Source organism: Meles meles, chromosome 1, assembly GCF_922984935.1.
Source record: "Meles meles chromosome 1, mMelMel3.1 paternal haplotype, whole genome shotgun sequence".
Taxonomy (NCBI): Eukaryota; Metazoa; Chordata; class Mammalia; order Carnivora; family Mustelidae; genus Meles; species Meles meles.
Window position 1 is genome coordinate 31,256,234 of NC_060066.1, and position 13,402 is coordinate 31,269,635.

A 13,402-nucleotide genomic window follows, 5' to 3' on the forward strand; every position below is an offset into this window, starting at 1 on the left:
AATCCACCTCTAATAAATAGTGTTCGGCTCTGTTCTAAGCAATTTTATGAATGTTAGTTATTTAAAAATTTAATAAAACTCTTAGAGGGTAGGTACTATCATCATCCCTCATTTAAAGATGTGAAAACTGAAATCTTGTCCTGGGTGAAACAGCTAATAGTAAATGTTAGAGCAAAGATTTGACCCCCAGAAGTCTGGCATCAGAGTCTGCATGCTTTCTCTACTGGCTCTCTCTTTATCCTGCCTTTCTCAGGATTCCTTTCTCTCTTTAGGGTTGTAGACACTAAAAAGGTCCAGGCAGAAGGTAAGATGGAAATTAGATAAAACAAAAGTAATGTGAACCTATTAGTAATGCCTGAATGTTTTCTATAAATGATAAAGTCACTGCTGCTGTTGCTGTTGTGCCGATGGTACCATCAACTGTCGTCATGTTACCATGTACCTGGATGTCGTCTTGTGTGATCCTAGAATCTCGTTGTCCTTACCACTTGCTGGCTGTGTAACTATGGGGTAGTTCCTTAGACACTTGGGCTGAGTTTCCCCTAATTTCCAATTATTTATATAGGAACCATTGTGTTATGTTGTGGAATGGAATTTAATCAAATCTTAAAAGGTAAATTTTGGGTATCTCCTTGCTGCAAGAGATTTTAATAGGTACAGTATAGAATACAACCATAAGTAAAGCAATCTATCCTCAGCGAGCTTAATTGAATTAATGTGGCAAAACTTGTTTAAACCATTTCTATCTTAGCTTTCCATCAAGTTAATTAGCTGTGGAGGCTTTTCATATAGCCATAAGAAATGCATCCTTCCAATCTCCTACTATGGGTGTTTCATTGAGCAATGGCTCCAGCTGTCATGCTTTGAAATGACTGTGTAGTGCAGAGGGCACAATTCCCAATGGCCACTTCTAGCCAGTGACACATTGTGGTAGTGATACTTTGTCATTTGTGCTCCTGGGAACTGTTAAGAATCCACTGACACATGACTTTAGCTAAGGGCTAAGGGCTCTCCTTTAGCCTTGCTAACTTTCTCACAACTTCCCTGGAGGCTAAGACTTTCACTCAATCTCCTTTCCTTCCCTTTCTTCTTTACTGTGATTAGACCTGCATCCTAGCCAGAAGGTACTCCTAGACCACTCTGTCTTCTTCTCAATTTTCCCTTAAATTAGGTATTTCCCCTAATAAATGTCTTGCGTATCTAATCTCTTTTTATCTTCTGTTTCTCAGAGGTCATGAACTATCACACCTGTTATTTGGACTTCAATTCGACAATTACAACCTTAAGCCAGTTCAGGAACAGTTTAATCAATGAGCATCAATCTCTAGACCGAAATAGATTTGAAAGGGCAGCTCTCAAAGTTGAGCCACTGAATCTCTTTAACTTGAAGAGAGAAGAGCTGAATAAATATTTAACCTTGGCATAGTCAAAATGGCAGTAAAATAAATTTGTTAATGGGTCATCCAAAGAAAATACCATGGTAATTAACTTTCTCACAAGGTCTGGAAAAAGTGTTTGATGAGCCATTCAGAGAGGTCTCCGTGAACTATGACCCACAGGTCAAATTTGAATTGCAATCTCTTTTTGTAAATAAAGTTTTTATTGAACACAGCTACACTCATTCACTTATATGTTGTGTATGGCTGCTTTCCCAATAAAAAGGCAGAGTTGAGTAGTTATACCAGAAACCATATGGCCCACCAATCTATCTATTCTCTGGCCCTTTATAGAAAAAGCTGGCCAACACTTGTACTAGGATGCAGACTTCAAGAGAGCAGGGGTTTTGTCTGTCTTCTTCACTGCTCTATCCTTAGCATTTGGTACACAGTAAGCTCTTAATAAATCCTTGTCAAATGATTACATGAACTAATATTAGTAGACCCTTAATTTGTGTAGATTTCAGCCCAGTGCTCCCAAGACCAAAGGTAACATCCTAAAGGTTGTATGTTGATTGTTATGTATACCAATAAATAACTGATGGGTCAGAATAGGACTTTGAACAGAAACACCCTGCTGCAAAGTTGTTCTGACCAACTAAGAACATTAGATGACAGCGTATTCTCTGTACTCTAAGGAGCAAGAGAAATTTGGCCACTTTCTTTCTTCATAGTGCTAGTTTAGTATTGGAGTGGAGAGGGAAGTTGGAAGTCATTAGCCGCAACAAACAGATGGCATGGCGATACAAAAGAAACCATTTTGATAACAGTTGTTATTGACTGAAGGCAGGTCCCCAGAGAGAAGCTGCTTGTGTATAGCTACACGAGCCTATAGGAAAGAAGTCAGACTCAGAGACAGACTACTTAGGTTCCCATCTGACTCCTCTGTGGATTAGCTCTGTAATATAAGTACTATAAGTACTGTCTCTACTAAACTCCATAACCCAATGAGATTTTCATGTTGTAAATATAATATATATTTGTATATAATATAAATAAAATATTAATATTACATACAATAAATATGCACTATTAATTCTCTAATATTATCATGATTAAGATTAACAGTAATTCTCTCAGATTACCTAACTTTCACACTCAGATTTCCTCAATTGTTCTACCCAAAATTTTATAGACATTTTAGTTTTTAAGACATAATAGTCCCCTTTAAGTTAGAGCAATCCTCCAATTTTTTTTCTTGAGGTTTTTAAGAAACTGGACCAATTATTTTTATATACTGTCCCATATTCCTGAACTTTTCTGAGTATTTCCTTCTGATGCATTTTAATTTACTCATTCCCCATGGTTTTTCTTTAAACTGGAATTGTAAAGGCTCAATTAGATTGACTTGAACATGGTGGTGGGAGTACTTCATAAAATTACTCGTTATTTCCTACTACATCTCATCAGGAAGTACAAAATGGCAGCTTGCCATACTCTTAGTGATGCTTCCCCCCCATCCTTAAGATTTTACTTATTTATTTATTCGTTTGTTTGTATGTGTGAGAGAGAGAGAGAGAGAGTGCATGTGAGCCAGGGGAGGGGAAGAGGGAGGAGGCAATGAGACTCGGAACTGAGCATGGTTACAACTTGGTATCCATGTGGGGGTTAGGAGGCTGATTCCATGACCCCAAGATCATGACCTGAGCCAAAATCAAGAGTCAGACACTTAACTGACTGAGACATCCAGTCACCCTCTCAGTGACACTGTTTTAACTCGGTTAGGATAGAAGCCTCCACGTCTCTCCCTCTTACTTGTCCACCTTCCTCTTGGAAATTAACCTGGAACGTGGTACTTTGTCACACTGCCCATCACTGACCAAATAAATTATTTCATCAACTTTGTAAAATGATGATCTTCTGATTCTTTGAACACATAGCAGCCTTTATTTTTCTGTAAAACTCTAATTGCCAAGGCATCATACCTTGTGTTATATTTTTCATTTGAAAAGCATAATTAAAGTAAAAGGAAGTATAAACTACAAATAAGGCTGATTTCGAAGTTAATAAGCTGGTGAAAAAGTTTCTTTTGAGGGAGATTTTTCTTTTAAGGAAGATCAGAGGCACTCTTTAAATTATTAAAGGGAAGCTGGCCGAAATTCTCTACCTCACTTGGTTTGAGAAACTAGTCATTTTTATGTTTAAATTTGAGTTTATTATTTTTAAGATTTATTTACTTATTTTAGAGAGAGTTGGGGAGAGGCAGTGGGAAAGGGAGAGAAAGTCTTAAGCAGACTCCACAATGAGCATGATGCGGGGCTTAATCTCACAACCTTGAAATCATGACCTCAGTTGAAACCAAGAGTTGGAGGCTTAACCAACTGTACCACCAGGTACCCCAATTTTAGTTTGTTTGTTTGTTTTAGTTAAGACTAACATTTTAGAGTCTATAAATCCTCAGTTTCAAGTTTTATGTCTTCCTAACTCTGTGCTTTATGCTGCAAAATTTAAGGTTCGAAATGGTTCCTTGGGGGCTTTTTTCACATACTCTTCGCTCTCCTTTTTTCTTTCACTTCCCTTCCCTTTCTTTCTCTTCCCTTCCTTTCCCTTCCCTCCCTCCTTCCTTCCCTCCTTTCTTCCCTCCCTTTCCTTTCCTTTCCTTTCCTAGTTCATTTGTTTGTTCTCTCTCTCTCTCTCAGAGATGTGCTTTGGAATATGTTTAGCTAAAGAATAAAATTTCTTTTGTCATTTTAATGGAACACTTAGATTATTGCTAAGCAGCAAGTTTCATAGACTCATGGCAAGAAAGTGGTCAGTTTATTATAGTTTCCTATATAATTCTCTCAGTTCTTCATTTTTAAACTTCAGGACGCAAAGAGAGAATTAAAATAAAGCAGCTATTTGGACAAGATGATGGAGAAAGAAGAGAAAGATTTGATATTTGTGTACAAAAGTGACCAGAGATGCCCTGACACTGATGCTGGACTAAATGAGATTCTGGATTTGTCTCTTTCCTTTTTCCCACATTCAGATGCTGCTTTAGAGTTAGATTTTTAGATTGTTATCACTGAAGTCCCACTTAACCTTCACCTGGCCTGCTACCTTATCTCTGACAGTGACCCAACTTGAAAAATAACTCACTGCCCATTGCCTAGCATCTCATTCAACAGTTAGCTCTGTGCCATTGTGGACTCCATGCTGAGCATCGGCAATTTGGAGAGCTCCATCTGGAAGAGGCAGGACTCTGTGCCACTGAAATCCTCATGGGGGTAGAGAAACAGCACATGAGTGAACAGACAGGATAATTTCCAATAGTGATGACTTTTTAAAAAGATTTTATTTATTTATTTGACACAGAGAGAAAGAGAGATCACAAGTAGGCAAAGAGGCAGGGAAGGGGGAAGGGGTAGGCAGGATCCCTGCTGAGCAGAAAGTCCAATGCGGGGCTCAGTTCCAGGACCCTGTGATCATGATCTAAGCTGAAGGCAGAGCCCTAACCAACTCTGCTAAACAGGCAACCCCAATAGTGATGATTTTTTAAAGACAATACAACAGGATGACTTGATGGAGGATAGTGAAGAGTTACATTATAGACAGTGACCAGAAAGGGCCTCCCTATGCAAGAATTGAGTAAGAAATCACCCATGCATCTGGGAAGGTATGGACAGCTACAAGTGCAAAGGTCCTGAGGTAGAAATGAATTTGGCATGTTGGGGTGGCACAAAAGGAGGACAGTGTGATTAGAAGCATAATAAACAAGGACTAGAGTGGCAGGATGAGATCTGAGAAGTAAGCAGAGTTCTGATCATGTAGGACCTTGTTGGCCAGGCTAAGAACTTTGGAATTTTTTCTGACTGCCAAGAGAAGCCATTAGCATTTTTAATATTGGTGATGTCATATGTGGTTTATATCTCACTTTTTAAAAGATTTATTTATTTGAGAAAGAGAGCATGAGCAGGGAGAGGGGCAGAGAGAAAGTCTCAAGCAGACTCCCCACTGACTGAGGAGTTGAGGCAGGGCTGGATCCCTTGACCCCGAGATCATGATCTGAGCGGAAATCTAGAGTTGATCGCTCAACGAGCTGAGCTACCCAGGAGCCTGTGATTTTATCTTTAGAAAGATCATTCTGGTGTTATGTAGCAAACAGACTGGAGGTTGGACAAAGTGGAGAAAAATTAGGAGCTGTTGTAGTCTCTGAACTTAGATATAAACAGCTTCAATTTCAATTTTAGATAGTTCCATTCTGTTCTCAGTATTCTCTCATTTTCTTCTCAGACATGGAGAAGAACAGTTTTTGTTCTTTGTAAAATAAAAATTTTGATATTTGAGGGTCTCCGAAAGTGTGATGAGAGAGTGTGATGAATAAGAGAGAAAACATATTTTGTTTAACTGCTTATAATATGCCTGATTCAAAATACCTTTTGTTCATTCAATCACTGAGTATCTTCTCTGTGCCAAGCACTATTCTTAGTATCACCAAAAGATCCAGATGCCTCATGCCCTATTTAATTATTTTATGAATTGTAATTCTAGTTAATAAACAAAAACTTCCCTGGACAAAAAAAAGTATGTTTAACAGTTCAAAGTCACCCCTTGTGTATCCCTAATCTTTATGTTCTCTACCATTTTGTCTTCTGAGTGATTCCTAATTCTGTCTTCAAATCCCAGTTCCTCTTGCTCCTGTTTTTCCTCAAAAGAAGTGATTCAGAATAGGAAAATATTTTTTAAATCTCTAAACCACTCTACAAATCTAAGTATTGATTAGTAGTAGTAACTTTTAGACTGGTTTTCAGATCTTTATTTATGACAGTTGTAAAAATGAATCTAAGAACCTTAAAATTTTTTTAATGCCCCATCTCACCATTCTGTCCCCCACTCCTTCACCTTCTGCCTCACACCCCTCCAACAGTGTTGAGACTTGGGTGACAAGTCACACAAAACTAAATAATATAGGTGCAGAAGCAGATCCTATATTTATTTTTAAATTATGCTGTGTTCAATATGGATTATTTTGCACTAATTTTGATCTTTTAAAATGTTGTATTAAAATATTTTAATATTTTAATATTATATTTTAATTTATTATTTTATATAATTACTTTATTTATACATTTATATACTTGTATAAGTATATAAATATATAAATGTAAATAACAATTTAATAGTAATAAAATAAAATATATTTAAAATATATTTTTTTCACCTCCTTAAATTTCTCAATTGAGATAATTTCCTCTCTCATCTCACCCTAGCCCTTGTCCTGGTTCCTTGAAAATACATCCCCTTCCCCTACAACCTCTTGTAATCCAAGTCCAGCCCTAGTCATATCAGTGTATTTTGAAAAGGTATGTGCATCTGATATAATCCGAGGTTTTGACATGCTGCAGAAAAGGAGGAAAGCTCTAATGACGTCATTTTTAGAGGTGGACTTTAGATTGATATTGACTCTCCAGAAGGTTTTCCAGCTCTCTTTCAATAAGTAGTCTAAGAAAGGTGTGGTGGTGTAGAAGTTTTCAAATGACGTAGGAAGTTTTAAAGCTAATTACACTTTTTTCCTTGCCCTTATCATCTCCCTTAAAGAAGAGCAGGGTAGAGGGTAGATAGAACAGAGGCAGGGAGAAACAAAGACATTGGACAGTTTGAAGGTATCTTCTCAGATTACAGTTTGCAATGTTTGCTTGGAGGATGTGTAGGTTTGGGTTCATGGCTCACAGACTCATGTTATATTAAAGCCTGGTCAGCAGCATGAGTCTTCATGATTCAAGATTAGTTGCACATTTATAGCTTCTAGAGCACCCAATGTAGCACAGTTGAAAGGATAAATATAATCTGTCTTCAGTGAGATCTGGGTTCCTGGTCACTTCATTTCCTCAGATTAAGAACAAAGACAGTCTAACTAACCCTTTTAGGTTTTGGTATAGAACATTAAAATTGAGTCACACTGTCTGGGTTCAAAACCCAGCTCTTCCCTTGGTTCCTGTGTGGATTTTGGCCTCTGTCTAATCTCCATTTCTTCATTTATAAAGTGATCATAGCAATTCCTCCATTAACATGTGCCCATGTCTGTGAAATGATATGAAATCTGGAAGGACTGGTGTGACCTAATATGATAGGTATTCAATAACTCTATGGTCATGAATCTGCCTAAACTATGTCAAGAGTTGTTTGCACATTGATAACTGATTTTTGTAAGGTGAGGGATCGAAGTGAGCATATTTTACTTGCCTATTAGTTATTAGTTATATACAATATCAACGATCTTGTACTACTTCCTATCTCAGAGATAACATGTACAGAATATCAATATTGGGGATAATACATACGTAAAACAACTCGCAAAGTAAAATATCTTAGGGATTCAAGACATGAAAATTTAAATATGAAAATGGATTTAACAACTCAATTTTCTCATTTAGTTGCAACCTCAGCCTCAAATAAATGTCATGTTTAAGATTCATTGCAAAGCTCTATATTCTGATTAGTAGAATGTAGGTCATTTAATTAATTATTCCGGAAGAAATACTATTTTAAAAGAAAACAGAGCTAAATTTAAAAAAAACAAAAATTCTTTTCATTCTTTGTGATTAAAGTTTGAAATGTTTTTATCTTTTATCTTGAGGTACTAAATCAAACGTCTCGACTTGAAATACAACTGCTAGAGAATTCATTATCAACATACAAGCTAGAGAAGCAGCTTCTTCAACAGACTAATGAAATCCTAAAGATTCATGAGAAAAACAGGTGAGACTCGTCGTATTCCGAATTATTTATATATGTACTTATTTTTATCATTCACTTCTCTGTCAGCTCTTAAAATATTGAAGTGATTCATTTAAAAAAAGGAACTATAGAGACAATTTAATATACAAATAATACAATTGCTTACACTCATGAAGTATATGCTTTTTAAGAAACTTTTAACACTAATTTATCTACTATTTAGTTGTTCAAATCCCACCATATCTATAAGAATTGAGTCTGTGAATAAATTCAGTGACACAAAATATTGACAGTTTTCAGCAGAATGACATCTATAGCAATAAAGAAAAAAATAATCTCTGAAACTCTGTAACTTGAATTGTCACTCTGCCTGCCCTTAAGCTTCTACAGAGCTACGAGATTGTTGAATTCAAAGATCTTGCACCAGAGAAACAAATTTTATTTTTCCCAGAAAATTATTTACCTGTAAAGCTGATTCAGGAGTTGTTCACCAACCCCTTTCCCACATTTAAAGACGTTTACTCTGGATAAAATAAATTTCTTTGTTTTATGGATGTGTTTTATAAACTATGAATCATCTCAGGTAAGTGAAGTGGGGCTTAGAGATCTTGAGATGATATATAGACTATATCATTTTGAAGTCTTGACATTCATGATGGCCAATTCAGTCAAAGCACTGGCCTTTGTAGGACAAATGTATTGCTTATTAACTGACCCCTAGCCATTGGGATGGCTTGAAGCAGTTTCATTTCTTATGCATTATATGGATTTAAAGAGCATTGTGTTGCTAGAAACTAGTTAAATACCTTATGTCATTGGAGCTAGAATTTCCACCATATTCCAAACCAGGAAGGCACAAAGAGGACTTCTAGTGCTCTTTATAAATGAAGGCCTAGACTCGGTAGAAGTGAGTGATTTGTCCAAGGTCACACAGCTTGCTAGTGGTACAACTGGGAATATAACCCAGGCTTCCTTCTTCCTAGGCTTGCTCTTTGCACTGTAGCACATCGTCTCTCAATACTACTATCTGTAACCTAAAAGGATTCCCCAACTTTACACTAAAAGTGGCCCTTAATGACAGCAATTATAATGAAGCTTTTCCATGAAGAAGATAAACCTGGCTGTTGATTTAGAGTCTGAAAGGGGTCATGCATGCTCTATGACTTGTATTTCTAAGTTTTACATTTATTTATCTTTGTACTGTGTCATGGGGTAAACTGTATAACTATAAATAAACTTGACAGGACTTGACCCTGAACTGGTTGCATAATGAAATGTTTTGGAATTGAAAATCCTGCTGAAAAGTACCATTTATCCTACTGCTGTTTCACAGTAACCAGACATATACATGGAGCAGGTACTCTTTACATCAACCATCCCTTGGTTTTCGGATCCCGCCATGCTTTAACACTGGTGCTAAAAGTGAACCCCTTTACAGTGATATATTTCAAGATGCTATTGTGAAAGCCTGTCAAGGAATAAATAAGTAAAATATTGTCAACTTTGCCTTATTTTTTAGATTGTTTATTTTCATAATTACCTAAGTAACACACACTTATTGGAGAAAAAGGAGAAAGTAACAAAATAAAACTAAAAATCACAATCCCGTCACATTGAGAAAGCTGCACGTGTATTATATATAAATATATTTTTTATGGAAAGCTGTGTCATGCTATCCAAACTGTTCTGCAGCCTGCCTTCTTTGGAAATAGATATCATTTCTCATGAATAAATACCCTTCTAATATCGTTCTCAATTAACTGCATGGTATTTCATTTTAAGGTATAACCCAGAGTGGTTTCAGTCTCTAAGTATGTTACCACATATGATTTATCTTTTAAAAAGTTGTCAGCATGAATCTACATTCTTCAGTTCTTCCCCTGCTGATATGTGTATTATCTCTTGGTCCACATCTGACACTTGAGCTGTCAGGATACCATAAAAAACCTGGGAGGACTGAAAGGTCTCACTCTTAACTACAAAAACAAATGCTGTCCTTAAGCGTCACTTGTACTCAGCTCCCTCTCGCTTGCTCCCCCCCCCCCGCCCCCGCACCGTGTCTGTCTTTCTTTCTCTTTGCCTCCTTCCTTGTCATATTCATATTCATTCTTTCTTTTGTTTTCTTTCTTCCTTCTCTTTCTTTTTTTAAAAATATATCCCCTCTACCTTATTTCGTGATCATTTGGGGTTTTTTGGTTTTCCATCATAATTCTTCATATGACACCTAGTACCATTTCTACTATGGAATTCTCACCATGAAATTGTTTGTTTAAGGGAAACTCTTAAAAGTTGCTCTCTCTGTTCCATTGGTAAAGCTGAGCGAAGGTTCACACCCTCAAAAGAGCTCTGTCAAGCAGGTCAAGTAGAGAAGGCTTCTCCGTGCGCTATGGCCATTCAAAGGTGTCTCATTCCTAATTCCAGCACATACATGCCTCCTGCTGATGAATTTTTTCCTTTATTAAGTTCTAATTTCTAAGGAAAATTCAGGTCTCTGTGTATACAAGTCACAATGCCTATTGCTAGTGGTAATTTTTTCAGAGTTCTAACAATTCCCTTTGCCAGAAATACGGGTATTTTACAAAGACTTTAGGGATTTATGTTTCAACTTGAAATTTATCTCTGTGCTTACACTGACAAAAACTTACATGCATCTTTCACTTGTCCTCTACACTCCTTTCTTTTTTGATGCTCAAGTGTAGCATTACTTCAACGGTGGTTTCTGGGGGTATTTTTCCATCAACATGCTGTATCTCCTGACATTGCTGTATCTCTGTAGTTATCTGTGTCTTCCTGTGGAAGGGTCTGATGTGTTTAATGAAGTGTTGGTGGAACACTTATTCTTTAACCAGGCATATTCTTCCATGAACCACTTAGAAAAAAGTATTTTACTTTATAAAAAAATAAGGATATCCTTTTGTAATGTACAGCATACTTACCCTACTCTTTATTTTTATTGTTTATTTCCATATATGAAATGGAATTCAGGAACTCTGCCAAGCACTTTCTAGAGCAACAAAGAAATCCACACCCCACTCCACCCCGCCCAATAGCATTTAAGTGGATAGAAAGTCAAAGTCAAACACCAAACTGTTTATATATATTTTTAAAGAAGTGTATTGATTATCCCTACCTGTTCCTTAAATGAATCTTAATCCTCCAAATGTAGCAAGAAGCTATTTCTACATTTAGGCATCTCTGAAATGTAGGAACAACATGCCTTTAGTTGGCCAGGTCTGGTTTGGATCAGCTAATACACTTTGCAAAGGGGATTATCTAAATTAAGCTTTGCTTCCTCCCCATGGAATGTCAGGGGTTGTGTCTGGGTGTGTGACTTACCAGCTTTGAGTATGATGGGGCCTCAGCTGCCAAGTCGGTGAGCTGGCCCTTAGGAGGGTCTACCACTTCTTTGGCAGAACAAGGAGGAATATTTTATAGACAGGATTATACTACACAATCATGCTGAGAGGTCCTGCTGATTTACATCCTGACAAATTAAATGCATCACTTGCAGGGTTGAAAAAGGATTTTGGGCCTCATTAGATTCACCTCTTTATCCCCTAAATGGCCAAAGGCACAAAGCAAGAATAGGATTAGCAACATTTACTGTTTGTTTTCCTAACAATCTAGTGGGGGGTGACTCCAAGAAGCTTCCAGTTTGCTTTCTTTAGGAAATGGTTTTTGTTCTTTTTTTTTCTTTTGTTGGATACTTTCCTAATGTCAAAATGGTTTCATTTCTTATCTCAAGGAAGAGCATTTGGAAGTGCAAGATCAATATTTGGCCCACGTAACTGATATTATCAACCAAGATCCCAAGAAATGGGAAGCGTTGATATTTACCTTGCACATAGGCGCTTGGATCACGAAGTGGAACATCTAATTGTCAACTTTTATTAGATTCTTTGAGTATGTTTCTTGCCAGGTCAGCTCAAAACAATAGAAAAAAAGGAGAGGGACAGGGAAAAATGTTATAATGCAAATCCCTTGAGTTGAATCTTTTCATCTAAAAGTTTGGTGAACTGATCAATGCACCTGCCCATCTCTGACTCAACCCCAGCTTTTCCCAAGGTGGGAGCACAGCTGGGTGAAAAAAATACTCCAGAAGAAATTCTTCTGCCTCAACACGATATACAGGAAGGGAAGTGAGCATCTTACATATACAAAGATGGAACACTTGGGCTTTCCTGATACTTGGGTGGAATATGTAGCGTGAAGATTAGGGAAATTTTCGATAAGACCATTAAGAGGGAAGTGAAACTACATATGTGACGGCCACTTCAACGTAGTTTGATCAAAATTGTCTGCTACCTGCCTACCTAATATCAGGTAAACATGTATGCCAGGTGTCCTGCATACATTACTGCTAATCCTCCAGCCAATTCTGCAGAGTATCTATTCTTATTCCTATTTCATGTATAAAGAAAATGAAATTCACAAAGTTCAGGTTTACTTGTCCATGACCAAACAGATAGTTTATGGCAAAATTAGGGTTCAAGTCCATAATGATTCTCTGTCTTAATTATTATAAAAATATTTTTCCAGCGTGATGCAGCCTCAAGATTAATTGATGTGGCTGTCAAGTTATCCTCTTAACACAAACAAACAGAAGTTTGAAGAAAGGGGTGGCCAGTTGTTTTTGGCTGATTCCTATATAGATCATTATTTATTCCTGCTAATACTGGGGTAGGAAATATAAACTATTTATTTTACCTTGGGAATTCACTGAGCTTTTTTGACAAGCCTCATCTATCTTCTAGCTGGAGTTTATGGGAAGTTATTAACTTAATTAATTTTAACTGATCAAAATTTGTGTAATTTCAAGATACTAAATTATACCTTACAAACAAATTATTATAATGGTATCATAGAAATATTGATTTTTAATACTTAAGATGCCTAAAGAAATGAAAAGTTAAGTCACAGTCATTAAATTAAATTTCTTTTCCACTTGAAAAGTTCTTTACAAAATACTAAAGTGAAATCCTGGTACCTGCTAGCATTAGATTAGGCTATGTTATGTTAGTTGTGTATAGTAGGGATAAATAAAAAGTTTTTCAATTTATAGTACTCTATTCTATACTTTGAAAATGGAATACCAGCAGACTGATTTAATAGAACATTTTTTCTTCTCATGTATTTTAAAAATGAATTTAAGAGGTGCCTGGGTGGCTCAATGGGTTAAAGCTTCTGCCTTCGGCTCAGGCCATGATCTCAGGGTCCTGGGATCAAGCACCGCATCGGGTTCTCTGCTCAATGGGGAGCCTGCTTCCTCCTCTCTCTCTCTCTGCCTGCCTCTCTGCCTACTTGTG

The 13,402-nt window shown here is 36.8% G+C and overlaps 1 protein-coding gene across 3 annotated transcripts in view; it reads left to right on the forward strand.

Annotated features, from left to right (window-relative positions):
• The window catches only part of ANGPT1 (angiopoietin 1), a 256,221-nt gene that overhangs the window by 162,782 nt on the left and 80,037 nt on the right, over positions 1-13,402 (forward strand). For all 3 annotated transcript variants that reach the window (XM_045979143.1, XM_045979151.1, XM_045979162.1), the window contains exon 3: positions 7,996-8,117. In XM_045979143.1, coding sequence (XP_045835099.1) covers positions 7,996-8,117 — 122 coding nt within the window. The remainder of the gene's footprint in view (positions 1-7,995; positions 8,118-13,402) is intronic.